The sequence below is a fragment of the Plectrocnemia conspersa genome, unplaced genomic scaffold (genome assembly GCF_051122295.1).
Source record: "Plectrocnemia conspersa isolate PC_06_02 unplaced genomic scaffold, ASM5112229v1 ptg000001l, whole genome shotgun sequence".
NCBI lineage: Eukaryota > Metazoa > Arthropoda > Insecta > Trichoptera > Polycentropodidae > Plectrocnemia > Plectrocnemia conspersa.
Window position 1 is genome coordinate 2,441,933 of NW_028277165.1, and position 15,416 is coordinate 2,457,348.

Genomic DNA, 15,416 nt, shown 5'->3' on the forward strand with positions numbered 1-15,416 from the left:
GTAAGACGTGACTTCTGATTGGCTCCTAAAAAGTGTACCCAAAGTCTGAATCATATATTTTATCATTGTATGGAATGGGATAGCTAATCTTACCGGTCTCTATAGCCAGTGTTTCGGATTACTGATTTCTCATAACTTCACTTCCTCACTCCATGATTCATTTTTATATCAAAAAGTTGTTTATGTCTCGATTGATGTATATGGATTACTGTTAATTATGACCATTAGGAAACAATTATATATATCAATCAAGCAGGAAATTATCTTCATTACTAAAGACTTCCATTTTCTGTACACAATCAACTTAACATTACATCGGCGCTTCCGTGGTCTTTACAATTACAATTCTGTCCATATACTATTTATAGCTTGACCCTACATATATTGATAAATATATGAATATAGCGTTTTATTTTTATTCTAACGTGTGAATTTTGAACGCGAGTCTGTTATTCGCTGATAGATTTTGCTTGAATGTCGTACGCTGATGATTTATATGTATACATATATTTTACGAGGGCGCTTGTTCTATCGCCTTGGTGGTTTTGTTAATTTTTTTATCAAATCTTTTAACTACTAAATGGTATATAGGTCCGGGTAATTCATATATAAATATACTTTTGTAGATACTATTTTAACAATAATATATTATTATAATATATATATTGCAATGTGCATGGTTGTGAACAACGATACAACCTATATTGTTTAGGCTTTGTGAAGTCTACCATGTACGTACTAAGTACATCTGACAAAAATGGGTATTTAATTATTATTGTATAACAAATAATGAATAATGAAAAAGTGGACAGATAAAATTATAATTTATTTTATTTTTCTATATATTAAAATTGTACAGTGCATATTACATTTCTAGGTATATACATATGATGTTTTTTCATCGTGGTTGGTCAATGGTTTTGACATTGTTTTATAAGTTGTTTATTTATTTAATTATTATTATAAGTGTAATTCTCGTTATTGTTGAATGTTATTCGTACACGTTATGCGTGTATTATTTTTTGTGAACTTATTAAGAGAAAAAAGTATATTGGTCGTCGATACACTGTACCATAAATGAAATGCATTTACATTATTATAAATATATGCATATAGATCCACTATTATAAAACCTAAATTAAATATTTGCAAAATCTAATAAAGTATGTTTTGTTCTCAAAGCCCTGCTATCATTTAAACAAACCCTCCCCAAACTGTGTCCTTATTTATTATACAAAATATTGTATAGATTTATATCGGTTATTTCGTTCATCAGATCGTTGAAAATTGACTAGTGTAATATGGCACTTGAAATTATTATATAAGAAAATTTAATACTTGGTGTTTATTGTAAAATAAATGTATATTCTAAATGCTCTCCTTTTCGTCTATATAATGTGGTCCAGGTCCAGCGTCTATTTAAAAAAAATTTAGATTCAATTGAAGTATTGCGTTTCATTATATACTCATTTATTACCTTTGATCTTTTTCTGGACTAATAGAAAACTGCCTTTGATGTCATCGAGTGCCTTTCCTAGACCCGTTCTAATTTGATTGAATTCTTGAGTCACTAAAGATAATCTACCCAGCAAGAAATTCAGATTGTCGTCAACTTCCATCATACTAGATGTTATTTTTCCAACCTGTATTTGAATGTTTCATGATTAATTTAGTGATATAAATTTTATTTTACGAAGTAGTACCTTTCCGGCCATGCTTTCCATTGTATTCACACTTTCATTAACATACTGCTCTGATTGCATCTGTAGTTTATCGAGCATCGAGTTCCCGTTGGTCAGTTGCTGATAAACAATACCGATCTGTCTCCACACCTGAGTCATCTCACTTTCGATCTTCTTGCTCAAATTGGCCAAAGCTCCCGTTTTATTATCCAAAATAGACATTTCAATGTCGTCGAATCTGCTTTGAATAGTAGCGTTCAAATCTTTATTGCTCAAAGTAATAGCTTTGCTGACTTCCAACAATATCTGATGAATGCCGTATTCGATTCTCTTCTTCGTGTCGAGAACGTTATCGGCCGTTTGTATTAAAACGCGTTCCACGTTAGCTAAAGATTGTATCTAAAACATATAATTATTATAATCATACAAGTTTAAAATTATGATTTTTTAAACATACTTCTGATTGTAGCTTATCGTTCCTCTTGACGATATCGGAATATGAAGTTTCTATGTACGTGTTCAAGTCTGTGATGGAACTAGATATTTCGTCCGATGATGCCTTGCTCTGTTTTTGCATATCGGTTAATCCCGTTTGAAGCTTCAAAACCCCTGTTTTATAAAATTGAATTTAATATCTTAACGTAATGATAAAAATACCATAAAAATACCTTTATCGGTTGAGCTAATAACATCGTAATGGATAACGTTCAAAGCTTCTAATGTTTCGTTCTTATATTTTTCTAAGTTACCATCAGTCGCCATGGATTTGATCACTTCCTCGGTGCTTTTAAGTGACTTTTGAATAGCTACTAAACTCTGCTGTTGCTTTTCAAGCGCTGAAATTAGTAAACTGTAGTTTTGTTATGATATTTATAATAAAAATACTGACCTTCGCTCATCTTGCTATGCCACGCATCATCAGCCATAGATAATCCTTCTAACGGCACAATTTCAGTTTGAATCCTAGTGATGTTTGTGTCGTACTCGTTCAACTTTACCTCGTATTTATTCAACAGCTGTTCAGTCTCAGACATGTGCCTTGCTAAGGCTTTTTGATCCAAATTAGTCTGCTTACAATTCTAAAAAGTAAATCTATACATTCAAACAATGCCAAAATAATACATAAATTATATTAAACTCATCTACGTTTTCAGATTGTTTATCCTTAATAAAATCAATTTCGCTTTTCATGTTTTTCAGATACGTCATCACAGAATCTATCTTGGACGACATTTTATTCTCGAGAGCGTTCAGTTTCTCGTTAGCGGCCGAATTATCTATCACTGGTTTTGGAATATTGCTTATTTCCGAGCGTATAGTCTGCGCAACGCTATCACTCCAATTTTGCAAGCTGCCCTTGAGCGAGTCTATCATTTCTTTGGTTTTTTGAGCTTGTTCTTTTTCCCGTTCATCTTTCTGCAATTAGTTTTATTTTTATTGTAATGTTTCATTTTTTTAAATGTAATATAAACCTTACCTGCATTAAAATGGTCTCCACGTTAGATAGACGTTCGTCTAAACGAGATACGGCACCTTTGAGCGGATCTAAAGATTTGTGTCTCTTGTCCAAGTTTGCCAAGGCTTTCTTCAATATTTCACCGAGCGTCTTTTCGCGAAACTCGTGTCTTTCTAGTTTATCTTCAGAGTTTCGCACGATATGAACTAATGAGAGCATAGCATCCCTTATGTCTTCGTGGCTGTAATATACGTTTTTATTAACAGTTAACAGATTACAGATTATTTGTTGTGATATCTATAATACTTTATTTCAGACAGTATCAGGGTTCTGTAAGTATTGCGCCATCAATGCCATTGTATGATGAAATATAAAAATCATTACTACCAAATCCAGTCATTTGCGAATGGTTCAAGGAATAGTGGACGTGTCTTAAATCTATAAATGTTTATAAATATGGTTGCCTCCTTATTAACGAGTAGCGCACGTGCGTCAATTGGATGTAAATGTTATACTCCATCAATACTGAAGACCCCCCCCCAATAACACGGTAAATTGGGGACGTGCTATTTGGATGCCTGTTACTTTATTTGTGAGCGAGCCAAAGGGATGATATCTCACCACGCGCCCAAATAGCATGCCCCAATTTACCGTGTTATTGGGGGTTCTACCGTATTTACTTTTAAATGTTGATTGTGTTACACCGTTATAACGCATTTGGCTAACGCCTGTCACGGTACAACGGTATATAAAAAATAGCAATACTACACACAATCACAAAAATCGTATTTTGAATTTTTATTAAAGAAAAAGAAGAGGCTCCCATGCGACGCAGCGCGATATTTTTGGATTACTTTACTTTCAACCGTCTTTTTGTTAATTAAATGTCAAGATAAAATTATCCGTGCAGCATATTTTTTTTACTAATAACGTAACATTTTCCCCAAAATGAAATAGAAATACATATTGTTAAATAAAAATTTAATGCAATAAATAAAATAAATTTTTCATTTTTATTTACTTTTACCGCTTTCCCTTTTGAATAAAGTATACTAACTGTTCTGATTTATTTGGGACGTATCTAGCTTTTTTTGTGACCAAATGCTTTTTTCCATATTATATGATAACATAATAAGATGCTTGGGCCAACCCAAGCGCTGATTTCTCGCTCGTTTTTATACCGTTGGCGTCTGTGAATGCAGGTGTTAAAATTAACGTATTTGCTGTTAAGCGTTTAGAAAGACTTATTTATAGAGGGTCCAGGTCGCGCGTTAACAAAATGATACAGATATTTGAGAATTTTTTTTTTATCCTATCTATGTATTAAAAGTGAGTTGGTTGCATTATTTGGCAACCAGACCAGAGAAGCATGCTCTGGCTCTGGCGAGTGCGAGGTTCTACGCAAGATTAAAGCGCGAGTCCCCCCCCTACCCCAAAAAATGAAAATTTATACAATACTATATAAAAACACTAATATAGTATCGTTATTTCAATATAAACAGTTCGACATTTGACTCTTTAAAATCATAAGTAAATTAATTGCATATATATATTACGTGTGGTTTTCGATATCAAAGTAATACATTTTAGAACTATATATTACAGCTACTTAGGAATCTTTATATTATTAAATCTGAATAAATGTATTCTTCGGTAAGAATATTGCTAACTTTTAAAAATAGGTTGTTATAAAAAGTTTTTGAATCACTGCTAACAATCAATGTATGTTGAAATTTGAAATGCCCATTATTTCCGAAACCTGGGACTGTCAGAAAAAAGCACAGGATCGAATATATGCGGCCGTAGTTTTTTGTATACTTTCTTGATTTGTTGCGACGAAGACAACCGTTTAGGAATGATTAATCGAAATGACACATTCAAGTTGTTCTGGCCCTTGTTTCTTCTACACAAAGGATTCCAAGGCATACGAATTTTACAAAAATACGCAAACTTTGAGACGGCAAAACTGGCCCTAGAATTTGCACAATTTTAATTTCATCGTGTATTTTTGAATAAAATATCGATAAATGAATTGTAGTTTCACATTTTGTGATAAAAATGATATTAACATATGTTTTTATTATTTTTTTATTTTGAGCACGGTGAGTGAATTGGTTGTATATGTCCAGGGTATTGCGCATTGGGCGATTATACAAAGTGCATAGTGCCCTCGAGCTCCTAAATCGATGTGCGTATCGCAAGATAAATCCCAACATCTTAAAGGCTTTATTGTATATGTTAATAGAATCTGTTCTATTGAAATATGACACACAAATCTGTTACAACTTCTGTGCGATGAAGCACATTGCCATTTATTTTAAAATATAATTTAAGTTGTGTTTTTGTTCTAGAATATGTCATGGAATGACATTTTTGATGGTAAATATGAATGACCACGCACATAGTTTTTTGCAATACTCAATGAAATCTATTTTAACGAATACTTTAAAATAGATTTCATTGTAATCATTGGTGAAAAATGGAATTACAAATATCTTTATTATTTAAAAATAAACAGAAACAAACCTTAAAGAGCCGAGATTATAACCTTGCGAACTTCTTGATGTGTGAATGTATTCAGTTGACTTGCTTTGTTCATATTAAACATATATTTGAAAAGTATGATTAAAAAATTGAATCATATTGTGAAAAACCCAAACCTTTCAAATTTTTAAGAATTAAAACATGACGAACTTGATCAAAAGCCTTTTCAAAATCAGTATATATGACATCTACTGAGTCCTAAATAATGTGAGGAAATTTTATGATATTTAAAGCGTGAAATTTTATGGTATTTTACTCATAAATTACCATTTTATTTAAGGTTAGTTTTTAATTGGTCGTGTAGGGAGATTTTTTGTAGTTTTAATAAGCTACTATTAACTCGGCGCTGATTTAGATAGCTTAATCTATATCAGTTTTTGAGAGGAAAAAACAATTTGCTTTAACGTTTCAGTACTACTTTTATCATCACAATTGCAAACATTCAATTTTATTGAAAAGTATTTTTTTTTAAATCTACGCGCTTAAATCTTAATATTTTTTTTTTCTATAAAACTTCTATTATCCTACAATTTAAATTGTACTGAAATGACTTAGAACTTCGAACCTAAAGATCTGATTATCGTTTTCGGAATGATATTAAATATATACATTAAACAGTAACATAAAACCTAATATTTTAGTTGTTTATCAAAAATCACGTATGACTGTACATGAATTTGTTTTAGCTTAATAATGAAACCGTCCAATGCGGCACTGAAAATCGATCCTGCTACCGCAGTTCCGATCTCTAATCACAATTTATAGATCGAAATGATGAAGTAATTGTACCAAGTAGGTCAACGTCCGCAACCTATCTAATGTTATCCAAGTCTGACCTTGCAATCTCCAAAGATAGATAAGAGTAGTGTTCAATTATGTAAGCACATGTTATATTCTGGTACATCACCGCAAAATCAACCGACGCTATTCATATTCAATTGCTCCGTCTGTAATTCAAAGACCATAAACGAGCTTTTTGTTCATACTTAATACACCATCCCTATTTTTGTAGTCGAGTGCTCGCCACATGTTCAACTATCGCTTCGTGTGGGGTAACGTCAAGCAAGTTCATATTAAAGTTTCTTGGAATATTAAATAAAACACAACCAGAGAGAGGTCCAGTCCCAATTCAAGTGGAAGCCAAATTCTTTATACACATGCTATTTACGCACAGATTATCTACGATTGCGCCACCCTCGCCTCGACTTTCAGGCGTTGAATAACTTGGCTCGGGCCACCCATTGGATCGTACTTGGAAACATTCGGAGCAAACAGGATGTAATTTTACGATTGCTTGTTTGAACACGTGAGATTTTACCGTTAGAAGGGTTGGAAGTAATGGCGCACGGGTTTTAAACCGGTGGGTTTTTACTATACATATATAAACATTTATATCTAAAACAATTTTTCTTAATAATAATAATTATTATGAGCTTAAGCTTAGGGTACTACAAAATTGTTATGTAAAGTTCATATCTGTCGTTTCAGATTATTTTAGGGTAAGGCAAAAGTTTGCCAGTCAGTGGTCGTTTTTTTAATATTTCTATTTCATTTAATGGAATACTATGAATCTTTTTTACCTTTTTTCTTTATGAAATGACAGTTCTAAGTAAAATAAACAAATATTTCACACTGCTCGGCTAAACATTTGACTTTTGATAATATTGAAGTTTTTGCAAATTAATTATATTAACTTCATGACTGCATTTATTGATGCATGAAAAGTAATGTTTAAGTTAAAAATCTTGTATCATTCGCAGCCCATAACTATTATGTATTCGTTTACTGCATTTAATGTTTATATAACAATAACATTACGCATTAAAAAACGAATGACTGATTAATACAGTGGTGTAAAACACGCGGCCCGCAAGGATTTAGAGTTTAGAATGTAGCCCGCTTTTCAAAGCTAGAAGTTGGTTTTCTACACTATTTTTGATCATTCGTATGTATATTAGCCATTCTAAAGCTACATATAACCAAAATTAGAGCCAAAATGTCATAGTTTTAACCTCACTTTTTTAGTTATATTTTTAAAATCGCTTCATAAAAAAATCAAATTGCATAGATAAATGTTTTTAAAAAAAAACAATTTTATTATTTAACATAATATTATTCATAGGTGCAATTGATATATAATACAATTATATTTAAGTGTCTAGTATAAACTATTTCCTTAATTACGTAAATGTACAATTTGTTAAGTATGCTATCTGTGTTTGGGTAGAGAAAAAGTTGGCAAAACCCTATTGAAATTTTTTTTGTATAATCTGGTTTGGCCCTTTCTATTTATATTATTGGCTTGGACCATATTTATTTGTATTGGTGTTTTCCGTATGCTATGAAGATAGGTAAACGTTGAAATGGTTTTGCTTTAAATTTCAGATAATAAATCTGACCCATCTTAAAATGTATCCTTAAATAATAAGGGTTTTTATTAGAAAATATTTCATTTATTTTATCGCCTGAAAAAAATATTTACTAGTTTATGGTTTCAGAAAATTGAAATTAAGTTGTCAGTATTTTGATAATTTTTGTTAGTAAATAAATATGATTTTCAATTTAAATTTAGTGAATATTTTGAATTAAAATTTCAAAACTATCTGACTTTTTCAAATGCAGTTGATGAAACTACAGATATTACTGGACTGACGCAAGTAGTAGTATTTATTCCTGCTTGCAATAAAATCTTACTGCGACCAAAAAGCTTATTGTTATTGTCTCTCTCAATTATTCTACCACAAACGAAAATATTTTTAAGAATGTCGAGCTTTCAAGAAAATACAATTATCTTTATTAAAATTTGTGCGTGTAGAAAAATACAGAGCAAAACTTATAAATACAATGACTTATAAAACTTAACTTTTTTTCTAAGGTAAGATTTTGCCAATTTAGTATATTTTACCTCATCATTCAGAAAGAGTAGTATTCCAAAATGTTCTAAATTAAAAACATGATTTTATTTTATTTTATACGTTCTATTGATTTTATCCACAATGACTAATACTTTATTTACCAGATCATTGACATTTACTATTTACATAATTACCAATTACCTTGTCTTTTTACATCTTTTTTATTTTATTTTTTTGAAAAAAAAATAAAAATATGTAGAGAAGATATAGTAAATTTTTGCATTAGTTTAAATTTAACAAATGTTTTATGTTAGAATGTTGTTTTAATGACAGGTGGTATACGTCAGGGGGCTAACACCTAAAATATTTGGGTTCAAATCCCATATAAACTCTATTGTTTTTCAATTACTATCGTGTCTAAGAGATCGGAATTAGTTATTGATTATAAAATATTAGGTTTTCCTAGATATTCCTAATCTCACGGATGAATATGTGATGAATATCTAAAAATAAAAACGAGCATATTGACATCTATCGATGGTAAGCTGTATATATTTTAATTATTATAAGAAAATACTTAATAAAATATATGTTTCATTATCGTCTTAGTAGTTGTTGATTGTGTTAACTCCGTTGTAACGTATTTGACTATCGCATGTCACGTTACAACGGAAGATTTACAATTAATATATATAAAAAAATATATATAATCCGACGCGTTATTTGAATTGCAGTTAGATTTTCTATTAGTGTCTTCTACACGTTGACTTAAAACGTTACATCTCTATTTAATTTATATCAAAGCAACACTATTACAAGAAAGTTAATTTTAATTCAATAACCATTAATTCGTTAGGGTCGCCATTTCATAGAACGCAAGATTTTTCAGTGTACTATTATTCATTCAGTGGTGTTAACCTTTTTTTTCAAAACCAATCAGCTACTCTGTTTAAAACTTGTGACAAAATATTAATAAAAAAATAAGTGAGAATCATAGATAGACTAGTATTTAATATCTGATTTAAATTTGTTTTTATCACAATAAAAAATATTTTTTTGTTTGATATTTCTGGGTCACCATATCTGATCATTTGTATGTCCATATTAACAAAATGGATTTTTGGTACACTTCTCTAAAAATATTTTGTTTATTGTACTTAAATAAATTAAAAGTAATATGTATGCTTTCAATATATTTTATATTCATCATTTTCATTTTTTCATCTTTGATCTTGGCCCTCGCAAATTTGCTACTCTTTAAATGTTGGTCTATTGTAGTAGACCCCCCCAATAACACGATAAATTGGGGACGTGCTATTTGCCATTACTTTATATGTGGGCGAGCCAAAGGGAGGATTGATTCGTACGTTCCCCAACTACATGCTCCAATTCGACGTGTTATTGGGGGTCTACTGTATTTTAATTAAACGCAAACTCTGCTGTTTAAACATTACAATTATTTCTATATAATTATCAATCGCCTAATGCACTTATAAAATAAACATTCTTGTAATAATTCTGATTTTTAATAAATTAATGCACAAAATGTAATTAAAAATTTTACAGATTATCTTGAATTTGATAGTAAATATTGTTTAGCTTATGATATTGTATCTGTTTAGTGTCGTATTTGATCTTGATAGTATTATAGTTTTCGGTAGTTTACTTACGTCACTTCGCGTGCTGGTGTTTCGTGGAGGACAGCTAGGATCAATAGCAGTCCGAAGAAAGTCTTCATGTTCACCTGTGGAATAAATTTTGCATTAGTTAATTGCAGATTGTTTTTTAATCGGTGCAAGAATGGCATTGACTGTTTGATCATTTTGTTTTTTCGTCGCAATTGCAGGCGAGGCGCCATGGCAATCTTGTTTTGTCGTCACTTTATCTATGGAGGTTCAATGTGATATAAACAAAATTCGAAAAATTTAGTAGAGTGCACTGTCGACACGACCTACGACTAGCTGTTATCGGCCGGGTCATGTGTGTATTGAAATTATTCGTCATCGCATAGTATACTCGTTATCATTGCGTTTTAATTAACGCCAATAAATAACTTCATTGTACAAGTAAAAACAATAATTTTGCTGTTCTTTCTGTTTACGAGCATGACAGGAAACGGGAAACTATTAATGGATTGCGGATTTGTTAAGATATAAGGAACAAGAGACATGGACAATTGATGTCGGTATAATAATATACGAGTTGCATCAGGAGTCCGAAATCGTCAAGTATGTTAAAATACAACGCTTCCTGTGTACCGGATATCTAAAAATAAAATGGTTATCACCGAAATTTTTGTTCAAAATCCATCTCGGAATTTCTATTTGAGAATGACAAATTGCTGCGTTGTCCAAGAAGGACAAAGGAGGACGGTCTAGTCACCTTACTTTATGGTAAGGCAGAAAAATTTCAGTTTGTATCATCTATTCGAAAATAGCAATATATCAAAAGAATACAAAATTCAATTCAAAAGAAGACAAATACGAAATGCAGGACATATTTATTTAAGTAAATTTGAATGTTAGTGAATGTGTTCTACCAGTGACGGTATATTTTCAGCCGGTATATAACTCAGCCGGTTCAAATGTTTTAAACAAATAATTTACAATTTCACTACTCAGTATCAGTGAAACTATTTGTTCACAAGCGGATGACTTGATAAGCATATCATGATCGAATATTCACAGAATTGTGACTTCACATCATTTGATAAAATATTACAATATTTAAAATAAAATGAACTAAACCCAAACGTTAGGTTTAGAACAAGTTGATTTTGGTTATTTTTTAGGTTAAAATAATAAACCTTGAAAACTTTTCTATATGCGTGTTGGGTGACAAAAAGAGAGCAATAGTGAGACTTCTATGATGTTGGAATCAATAAACGTGTTCATAGTTATGTATATAATTATAAGTAAACTACAAAATAATATGCTTTTGAAATATTTATAATCTGTTGTTTCCCTACTTACTTGTAAGTGTTGATTGTGTTACCTTGCTGTAACGCATTGTACCAACACGTCATGTTATAACGGAAGATTTAAAAGAAATAATAAAATAAAATATAGATCAGTAATTAATATGAATGATAGGATCATATTTTATCAGTATAATTTGACGTTCATTGATAAAACAGAAGCAAGCATGAAGATTGGTTTATGTATAAGCTGAACATTTTATTTTATTAACCTTTCGATGATTAATGTCGCGACATTTATGGTACCGATGAACTCGCAGTTAATTTAATTGTGCACGCTAAAATTAAATACATCAAATGCGGTTGGTATTTGCTGTTTATGAGTCTGGTTTGTTTTATAAAACATTCAATATAATTTTGTTATGATATATGATGTACCACGGTATTTATTCAGTTTTAAAGAAATTCTTTGTAACCTACATATTTATTTTTACAGCTCATAAGAAAAAAATGTTTTCTATTAGAGAAATCAATTATGATTTTTTCCAAGAATCGTTTTTCATCTTGCAACTTCTGTCAGGAAATGTCAGAACGATGATGTAAGTTTCAGCTTCACGCACCGAAGAAATAGTAACTAAATTGGGATCGTTCTGGTTTTGAAGCATTTCCCAATAGCAAATCTAAGTTTGAATCATTGTATAAAAAAATATTTTTTTAAAAAAGATTTTCCATTGTTTATTTTGCGCCTGCTTTTGATAGTGGTGTAAAATAAAAAGAAAGGTCACGGACGCGATTTGCATTATGGTGCTTTGCGAACGTGTCACCAGATAAAACTCAACCGCCATTTAGGTCTATGATCTCATAAAGTCATACTAAATCCAATCTTTGCCCCTTCACTTCGGAAGTTTTGACGACAAAGGCGGAGACTATAAAGTGCATTCGCGCCGATAGTGTAATTCAATAATCCCATGCTCAGAACACGAACGAAACCAATAAACGTTTTTAATGGACGTCTATTATTGGGTTTGGTGGGCCATCAATTGTGGATATTGACTACTCGAGAAATTGGGACTAACTTTGTGGATTGCTTCACAACATGACAATACTCGTGATGGATTGTGTGTCGATCTATTAAAACAACATTCCTAATCTAATAAATAGAATTTATAACAACATGGTTATCTATCATGCAAGCTTTGAACTTTACGGAAATAATTAATGTTGTTCCTTGACTATTAAGTAATGAGAAATATTAAAATTGATATTTTTTAAAATTAAATAGAGTGTACGTACCTTAATTGTGTTGTTCTATAATATAAATAATATTTTTATGGCACGTAAATGAAGATTGTGAAGACGATTCTGTAGCACGTCTTCTCCTATCACCAACTCGCGTCGCACTGGAGAAATTATTAAATAGAACAACACAGCTTCTCTGTTCCTACATTTGAAGTAATATTACTCACTCATTTCAATATGTAGTCATATTATGCACAACGAAAAAGTGACGAGTTAGCAGATAAGTTTAAGTTTTTATTTAATATTTATATTATAGAACATATAATCAAAACGTATGAATAACATAGGATATAACAGAATTTGTACATTTGAATAGAATTATTTGTGACATTAAAATGACTAATGAAAAAACCCATACAGTTGTCTTGCTTTTGTTTTGTACAGATGTTTATTACAAGATTGAAACAAGAAAATATATTTATTCAAATTAAATTCAAGTTGCTAATTTATAATTATATAATAATAGTAATAAAAGCATAAGATATATTAAGAAAAAATACAAAAACCTTTTACAAACTAAAATTAAAAAAACATATGTATATTAATTATTTAAATTATTTTCCTATATTTACTTAAATTGAGATATGGTGCTACCAAAAATTAAATTTATGCCTCTAAAACAAGATTTGCTTAGGCATTTGATGTTATTCTTGTCGTAGTCACCGAAGGTGAGTTAATGAGGTCTCGCATATTATTTTGATACTATTTTTCGGGATGATTATGGTAATGTTCTTAAATTTTCAGTATTAATCTACTATGGTCTGTTAGAACAGTGTTATGTATTATTTTTATTTTTAATGACACACAGTTTGAAATAAAATTAATTACTAGTGTTACTCCACACCGAGCAAGCGAATGTTATTAATGAACTAACTGTTTATATAGTAAAAAAATTCAATGCGCTTCTTCTGTTTAATATCGAAACCTTTTGGACTTTCGATATGATTTATGAATTTAAGCTTAAAGTTCAGATATATCCAGGAATTTGCCGATCGCTCTTCAGTAAATGTATTTTTATTGTTTACTTTTAAGAAATAGTGGCAAAGATGACTACCTCGGATGGTTTTGTTCGCGGATCTCTCGAGATACTTTGTAATGTGTTTTTTTATATGAATAATATTGTGTGTGTATATAAGTTTTACAAGAAGCAATTACTAGTATCTAAGCATCAGTTTTTAACCGAAGAATTTTTGTTTATATGTATTTTAGTTAATTTTATATGAAATTCTCATCCGATTATATATGTACTTTCTTAGATTATCGTTAATATCATTTGCCGATGATTATGATTTTTATTTGGATTGATTGTTAATATACATAGTTTGCGCTGTTTTTAAATTATTTCATAAAGCATATCATTAAACACTTATTAAAATTGTTTATAAATATGAGATTATAATCGATCGTTTACCGGCTAGCAAAACATTTTTTTCTAAAAGTTTTTAATGAGTTCATCAGTGACAACGGATGACATTTATATTCTTTCTCGACAGCAGCCCAGCTTCGACATCTCATCACACATTATATACATAACGCCTTCGCCACATATATCTACTACGGTACACCTGTCGCAATTGCCATAATATTTACTAGTATTATGGAATATCCTTTTGCCGCCCTTAAGATCGATTTTTAGTATTATTTGTGGTATGCCGCAAGAAAAAATAATGCTGACAAACTTTGAGTACATATATGCGCTGATTATCATTAAGAGCAAACGATATAATTTATATTAAATAATAATTAGATCAGGAATTATAAGTAATTATGCATATTTTACGTATAAACAGACACTAAAAATAAAAAGGCCATATTGAATATTTTTGTTTGAGGACAAGAAGGAAAATTTACTGTGAGGTTGTTAAGATGTGAATTTATTATTTATGAAAAATCGTTAAGAATTAAGAATACTCAAAAGGAAATTTCTATCTAATCGCAATATTTTATTTATATTGCAATACGACTATACTAACCTACGCAAGGCTCAAACTGATAACTCTGAATATGATTATTTTTGAGTATTGCAATAACATCACTGAAAACCATGTTGTATATACCCTACTGCTTGCGCTGTAAGTTTCCCGAGGTAACGTTGGTCGAACACATCGAACACATTGCTTCCAGATTATCCCACTCAAAGATTTTTGTCAAATCGCAAATACATTAAATACAAGTTTTCGTAAAGAAATGGGTAATTTTTTTTGCCGCATGCACTATTTGTTAGCAATGACGCATAGTGATGAAATAAATAATTTATAATCTTGGGTCACGTGGATTGCCATAGAAATAAGATTCGCAATATTATTTAGCTTACCGCCCCTTTTCTAGACAAGAAAGTGCTCAGCGACCCCCTATAAATCTTAAAATTAGACCAGACGCTACCGCCCCTTGGGGCGCGGTACCGTCCACTTTGGGAATCACTGCCATAAAACTAGCTGTATGTAAACAAAACAATTTATTTAAAAAAAATCTCACTAAAAAAAAGTATTTAATATTGTCAAGAGTAATATTCTAATTTATAATAAAATACAATTTCCTATTTTTTTCATAATATAACTTTAGATTATTTTGAAGATTGTGCCGTATAAATTATAAAAAGGGCTGTTTTATTTCATTTTAATATTAATTTATTTTGGCTTTAACTTTTACGTGTCTATGCTATA

The 15,416-nt window shown here is 30.5% G+C and overlaps 1 protein-coding gene across 1 annotated transcript; it reads right to left on the bottom strand.

The window, feature by feature from the left end:
* Positions 1–1,330: 1,330 nt before the first annotated feature.
* Positions 1,331–12,938, bottom strand: LOC148238420 (uncharacterized). Its single transcript, XM_088202502.1, has 10 exons — positions 12,748–12,938; positions 10,208–10,281; positions 3,160–3,379; positions 2,829–3,098; positions 2,572–2,761; positions 2,351–2,518; positions 2,140–2,291; positions 1,704–2,081; positions 1,478–1,643; positions 1,331–1,415 (listed from the first exon to the last, which is right to left on the bottom strand). The coding sequence occupies exons 2-10, from the start codon at positions 10,273–10,275 to the stop codon at positions 1,369–1,371; spliced, it is 1,659 nt and encodes a 552-aa protein (XP_088058628.1). The 5' UTR covers positions 10,276–10,281; positions 12,748–12,938; the 3' UTR covers positions 1,331–1,368.
* Between the last annotated feature and the right edge of the window lie 2,478 nt (positions 12,939–15,416).

What these genes read in the sequence shown, in the direction of transcription:
- LOC148238420 (XM_088202502.1), bottom strand. Translation starts at nt 10,275, where the DNA reads ATGAAGACTTTCTTCGGACTGCTATTGATCCTAGCTGTCCTCCACGAA. An exon ending in ACACCAGCACGCGAAGTGAC is followed by an intron (nt 3,380 to 10,207) that starts GTAAGTAAACTA and finishes CGTATATTACAG; the next exon opens with CCACGAAGACATAAGGGATG. An exon ending in AGTCCAGAAAAAGATCAAAG is followed by an intron (nt 1,416 to 1,477) that starts GTAATAAATGAG and finishes TTTTTTAAATAG; the next exon opens with ACGCTGGACCTGGACCACAT.